Source organism: Cucumis sativus, chromosome 1, assembly GCF_000004075.3.
Source record: "Cucumis sativus cultivar 9930 chromosome 1, Cucumber_9930_V3, whole genome shotgun sequence".
Lineage (NCBI taxonomy): Eukaryota > Viridiplantae > Streptophyta > Magnoliopsida > Cucurbitales > Cucurbitaceae > Cucumis > Cucumis sativus.
In genome coordinates, this window is record NC_026655.2 from 7,842,201 (window position 1) to 7,848,683 (window position 6,483).

General features: G+C 36.6%; 1 protein-coding gene across 1 annotated transcript; it reads left to right on the forward strand.

The window, feature by feature from the left end:
* Window positions 1-2,602: 2,602 nt before the first annotated feature.
* On the forward strand, window positions 2,603-6,231 carry LOC101213542 (receptor-like protein kinase HSL1). Its single transcript, XM_004146571.3, has 2 exons — window positions 2,603-5,412; window positions 5,526-6,231. Exons 1-2 carry the CDS (start codon window positions 2,802-2,804, stop codon window positions 5,915-5,917), a joined length of 3,003 nt encoding a protein of 1,000 aa, XP_004146619.2. The 5' UTR covers window positions 2,603-2,801; the 3' UTR covers window positions 5,918-6,231.
* The last annotated feature ends 252 nt before the right edge of the window (window positions 6,232-6,483 follow it).

Here is a 6,483-nt window from a genome sequence, read left to right on the forward strand (position 1 = left end):
TGACTTTCATTAAAGCATGAATGCATGTGAATCTCTAGATGTTGGGTCATTTTTATGTTTTTGTGTAAAACAAACATGTCAATCCAGATGTCCACTCCATGGGAATATAGAATGTTCGTGAAACAAATTATTCGTACTTAAATACCTTTCAGTAACAAGAAATGATAGAAAGTTGCATGATATGCTAACTTCATTATCAATAATATTTTTAGTATAACAATAATAAAGGTAAAATCAAAATTAAATTTGAAGGCTGAAGGAATGAATAATTACATTCTAAAATTTTAAATATCATTGGACTAAACTAATAATTTCCTATTATGAAAATATAGCATAGGATCATGAATTATTTATTCATAAGGAGGTGTTAGTGCACTGCCATTTCTATTATATCAAATATTAAAAACAAATGAAGTTTAAAAGTAGATAAGTATTGATGAATAACATTGGAAGATTAAATCAGCAAAAAGTAAAATTTAATTTTGTAAAGTAACATTATTGTGCATGATGTTTCCCAATATATCAAAATTCCACTACTATATGCCTTTTGAATCAATGGCATATCACTACAAAAAATAAATGTTCCATTCTAGATTTACACTCCTAGAGATGGGAGGTTGTTTTAAATAAAATTTATGAATTTATTATACTTATAATATTTTCAACTAATTCTTAAACTTTATGAATTAATTTCAACTTCTCATTACTATTCCATTTCAAACTGGTTGGTTCATTAATTCCAATAATTTATGCTTCTACTATACATCAAAGTTCCCTGAAAATGCTATTAAAATTAAAATTTAGAATTTAAATATAATAATATAGATTTTGTGGGAATTGACATGTAGTAATTTTAATGTTGACATTTTATTTAGTTTGGATTAGAAAAGCAAATAAATTAAAAGTTATACAATCTCTAAAGCTCAATTAGATAGAGAGATTATACTATCAATAATGTGAATGTTATGTAACCCATGTGCAACCTAATGAGCTAAATTCATTTGTCATTGTATTTTAATTAAACACGTCGATGTGACAAAGATGAATCTTAAGTTAATCCACCGCGCGGACAATAACATACGTCACACCGATCTTGGTAGGGTTGATAATTTCTTCTCTCCTAATAACAAAAACACAATTGTTAAACTATCTTACTCTACCACCATCGACATATGTACCATTGTTACACATCATATAGAACTATGGGTAATCACACAAACCTTAACAAACAACATATTAAAAATTTATACTCAACTCTCTCTCATACTATAGTGGGAGCTTCCCTGTCATCTAGAAACACTCATCTAATACCATCCTTGCATTTTTATGCATATCAGGCAACATTGCATGACAATATCGAATATGAGCAAATCATCTAATGTGTTGTACTCTCATCAAAATGGTTCACCATCTAACACCTAGTCTTGCCACAAATAAATGACACTATATATTAGTTAGGTAAAAGTGAGATTTAAAAATCTTAACCACACACAATTTTCAAGCAAATGAATTGTTGGCTCTAGCCAACTAGAACATAGAAAGGATTGAGTCTCCACCATGATGCTCTTATTTTCCAATTTCACCCTGATGTGAATTGTGTCATTAGAAATAGTTTGAAAACAAAATTTCACTTTAGTGGCATTCGATGTGGTAATAATCTTTTTCATAGTCCAACGACTGACCTGACATTAGATGCAATCTTTGACTTGTGTAAACTAAGGAAACTCTAAAGTTGTATACAAAAATTTGATGATGAATAATTTTTCTAAACGTCCAATATACATTATCATTCAAGCCATTTGGCTGATCAAATACGTCCACCGCACAAGTACCCCCTCCTAGCCCATGTATTTTGCAAACCTCCTTCACGAGATACTAAAAGTTGCCATCGGCTCCTCCCTCAACAACCAATGCACTAATGAGTCATCGATACTCTTTAGCAAGAAAAACAAAATTAAGAACCTCTTGGTCTTGAAAACCCATCCCACTGCTATCCTTACACATATCCTCTTCCAACTCCGCCAATAAAAGCTTTAACTTGAAAGCTTTATCATCTTATTTTTAATTTTGTAACAAATTTTTCCATGATCATATAGAAAGATATTTTTTAAATTTGTACCAATTTAATCCTCATTCTAACAAATTTCATCAAAATTAATGTAAAATTTTATTAAATATTTTATTATTTAATGATGTAAACTCTAGTTTAATAAACAAAACAATAAGTTGTTTAAATTGTTACAAAATTAAAAATATATAGATTAAATTGTTAACAAAAATGAACTTTTGCAAAAATAGCAAAAAAAATTACGACAGTAGAGCCTATGTCACAACATTTTTTAAATTTGTAAAAGTAGCAAATTTAAAAGTGATTATCGTATGATAGTGTGATGATATGACAAAATTTATCATATTAATTATATTTTTCAAATGTTTTCGTTACTTGATATAATTTTTCTAACAAAAACAAGCATATACTTGGAATGAAATGCCTTAATCACACATAGATAAAAAGATAATAAAAAAGTGTTTTTCACAAATCAAAATTTCTTTAAAAAAAAGAAAAAAAAAAGAAAAAACTTTTTAACAATTTATTATTCTTCATGCTCTCTACAATGGCAGCTGTCCCCGGGTCTGAGCAGAGGAGGGGCTCCGAAACAAAGCTCTCATCCTTCCTTCTTCCTTGAAAACTCCTGTTCTCTCTTTTTTCCTTTTTCCCCTTTTCCCCTTCATATATTCACCTTCATCCTCAAAACCTAAACCCTTTCATTTCCATTTCCACTCACAGAGAAGCACCAACAATGCTTCTCCAACCACTTTTTCTTCTCTTCTTCTTCTTCACCTTCTTCTCTAACCCTTCTCTTCTTTCCTTCTCTCTAACCCAAGAAGGCCTCTATCTCCACACCATCAAGCTTTCTCTCGACGACCCAGATTCCGCTCTCCACTCATGGAACGACCGCGACGATACTCCCTGTTCCTGGTTCGGCGTCTCTTGCGACCCACAAACCAACTCCGTCCACTCTCTCGACCTCTCCAGCACTAACATCGCCGGCCCATTTCCTTCCCTTCTTTGCCGCCTCCAGAATCTTTCATTCCTCTCCCTTTACAACAATTCCATCAACATGTCCCTTCCCTCTGTTATTTCAACCTGTACCAGTCTCCACCATCTCGACCTCTCTCAGAATCTCCTCACCGGCGAGCTTCCGGCCTCGATTTCTGATCTCCCCAACCTTCGTTACTTGGATTTGACTGGGAATAACTTCTCCGGCGACATTCCGGAGAGTTTCGCTCGGTTTCAGAAGTTGGAAGTTCTGTCTCTTGTTTATAATCTTCTTGATGGGCCTATGCCGGCGTTTCTCGGCAACATTACGTCGTTGAAGATGTTGAACCTGTCTTATAACCCTTTTGAGCCCAGTCGGATCCCGACGGAGTTTGGGAATTTGATGAATCTTGAGGTGCTCTGGCTTACTCAGTGTAATTTGGTTGGGGAAATTCCGGAGTCTCTCGGTCGGTTGAAGCGGCTTACTGATTTGGACTTGGCGTTTAATAACCTTGATGGATCGATTCCGAAGTCGCTCATGGAGTTGAGTAGTGTGGTTCAGATTGAGTTGTATAATAACTCGTTAACAGGAGAGTTGCCTTCTGGGTTTTCGAATCTGACTTCATTGCGACTGTTTGACGCTTCGATGAATGGTTTGACTGGGGTGATTCCGGATGAGTTGTGTCAATTGCCGCTTGAGAGTCTCAATCTCTACGAGAACAAGTTGGAAGGGAAGTTACCGGAAAGCATTGCCAACTCCCCGGGTCTATACGAACTCAGACTGTTCAGTAACCGGCTCACCGGTGAGTTACCGTCAAATCTTGGAAAGAACTCGCCAATGAAATGGATTGATGTTTCTAACAACCAGTTTACGGGTAAAATCCCCGGGAATTTATGTGAAAAGGGTGAGTTGGAGGAGCTTCTAATGATCAATAACCAATTTTCCGGCGAGATTCCGGCGAGTTTAGGTTCGTGTGAGAGTCTTACAAGAGTGCGATTGGGTTATAATCAGTTTTCCGGCGAAGTACCGGCCGGATTTTGGGGTCTCCCACATGTGTATCTGTTAGAGCTGGTGAGCAACTCGTTTTCTGGGAAGATTTCAGATGCCATTGCCACTGCTAAGAACCTTTCCATTTTCATTATCTCTAAGAACAACTTCACCGGCATGTTACCGGCGGAGTTGGGCGGGCTAGAAAACCTTGTGAAGTTGCTAGCAACAGATAACAAACTCAATGGATCATTACCAGAGAGTCTTACGAATCTTAGGCATCTGTCGAGTTTGGATCTTCGAAATAATGAACTCTCTGGGGAACTTCCTAGTGGAATCAAGTCATGGAAGAATCTCAACGAACTCAATTTAGCTAACAATGAATTCACCGGCGAAATCCCTGAAGAAATCGGAAATCTGCCTGTTCTTAATTACTTAGATCTGTCTGGGAATCTGTTTTATGGGGATGTCCCTCTTGGGTTACAAAATTTGAAGCTCAATCTTCTCAATTTATCGAACAATCACTTGTCAGGTGAGCTTCCTCCATTTTTAGCCAAGGAAATCTACAGAAATAGCTTTTTAGGGAATCCAGATTTGTGTGGACATTTTGAAAGTTTGTGCAATAGCAAAGCTGAAGCTAAAAGCCAAGGCTCTCTCTGGTTACTCCGCTCGATCTTCATCCTTGCGGGTTTCGTGTTTATCGTCGGCGTCATCTGGTTTTACCTCAAATACAGGAAGTTTAAGATGGCAAAGAGAGAAATAGAGAAGAGTAAATGGACATTGATGTCCTTCCACAAGTTGGATTTCAGTGAATATGAGATCTTGGATTGTCTTGATGATGATAACATCATAGGCAGTGGATCTTCTGGTAAAGTTTACAAAGTTGTGCTCAACAATGGCGAGGCTGTTGCAGTGAAGAAGCTGTTCGGAGGATTGAGGAAAGAAGGTGAAAAAGGCGATATCGAGAAAGGTCAAGTTCAAGACAATGCCTTTGAAGCCGAAATTGATACTTTGGGAAAGATTAGGCACAAGAACATCGTGAAATTATGGTGCTGTTGTGTTACAAGAGACTACAAGCTTCTAGTGTACGAATATATGCCTAATGGAAGCTTGGGTGATTTGCTTCATAGTAGTAAAAAAGGACTGCTTGATTGGCCTACTAGGTTTAAGATAGCTTTAGATGCTGCGGAAGGACTTTCTTATCTTCATCACGATTGCGTCCCTCCGATCGTTCATCGAGACGTGAAGTCAAACAATATCTTGTTGGATGGCGATTGCGGAGCACGGTTGGCCGATTTTGGTGTAGCTAAAGTCATTGATTCAACCGGAAAAGGGCCTAAATCCATGTCCGTTATCGCAGGATCTTGTGGTTACATCGCTCCTGGTTAGTTTATCCAAATTAAACTACTTACTACTTTTTGAACATAGTTAAATAATTTAGTTAGTGTCCATTCTTATGCATCATTTCCTAAACGTTTTCTATTGATTTATTTGCAGAGTATGCTTATACACTCCGAGTGAACGAAAAAAGCGACATATACAGTTATGGCGTGGTGATTCTCGAGCTAATAACCGGGAGGCTTCCAGTCGATCCAGAATTCGGGGAGAAGGACTTGGTGAAATGGGTGTGTTACACATTGGATCAAGACGGGATCGATCAAGTTATCGACCGGAAACTGGATAGCTGTTACAAAGAAGAGATATGCAGAGTCCTTAACATTGGGTTGCTCTGCACCAGCCCTCTACCAATCAACCGTCCATCCATGCGTAAAGTGGTGAAAATGCTACAAGAAGTAGGGGCAGAGAACCAATTGAAAAGCAACAGTAAAGATGGAAAGTTAACTCCTTACTACTATGAAGATGCATCAGATCAGGGAAGTGTAGCTTAGAACCAAAAAAAGATTAAAAAAAAAAAAAGCAGAGTTTGATTGCATAAAAGAAGAAATGTTTGAGTTTATACAAAAAATTTCTTTTCCCATATTCGCGCTGGTTTGGTTTCTTTTAATGGAAAAAAGAACTCAGGTGGATCACTTTGAGAAGATGCCAGAAATAGCAGCATTGTTGAAAGCAATTTTATGTGTAAATTTGTTTGCTTTGCTGATGATATTCACATTCTCCCCTTCTCACTCTTTTTCTCTAACATTAATTGTAGTGTAATTTTATATATATATAGTGGTTTTTATCACAGAGATTTTTGTACAAATGATTCTTTCCTTTCTGAACAACGACGACGCCGGTTGACTCTCTCTTCACTGTATTTAAACAGCAAACAGACTGAGATGTAATGTTGTTGTGATTAACATGATTGATTATTAATGGATACAAGTGGGTGAGACTATTAATGGAATTTTAGATGAGAAAAAAAAGTAATGAAGTAACAATTTTGAAAAAAAGATTATGAAAGTGTTTGTGAAAAGATCCGGGAGGGAATCTTTGGTAATAAATTGGCATGTGG

What these genes read in the sequence shown, in the direction of transcription:
- LOC101213542 (XM_004146571.3), top strand. Translation starts at nt 2,802, where the DNA reads ATGCTTCTCCAACCACTTTTTCTTCTCTTCTTCTTCTTCACCTTCTTC. An exon ending in TTGTGGTTACATCGCTCCTG is followed by an intron (nt 5,413 to 5,525) that starts GTTAGTTTATCC and finishes ATTTATTTGCAG; the next exon opens with AGTATGCTTATACACTCCGA.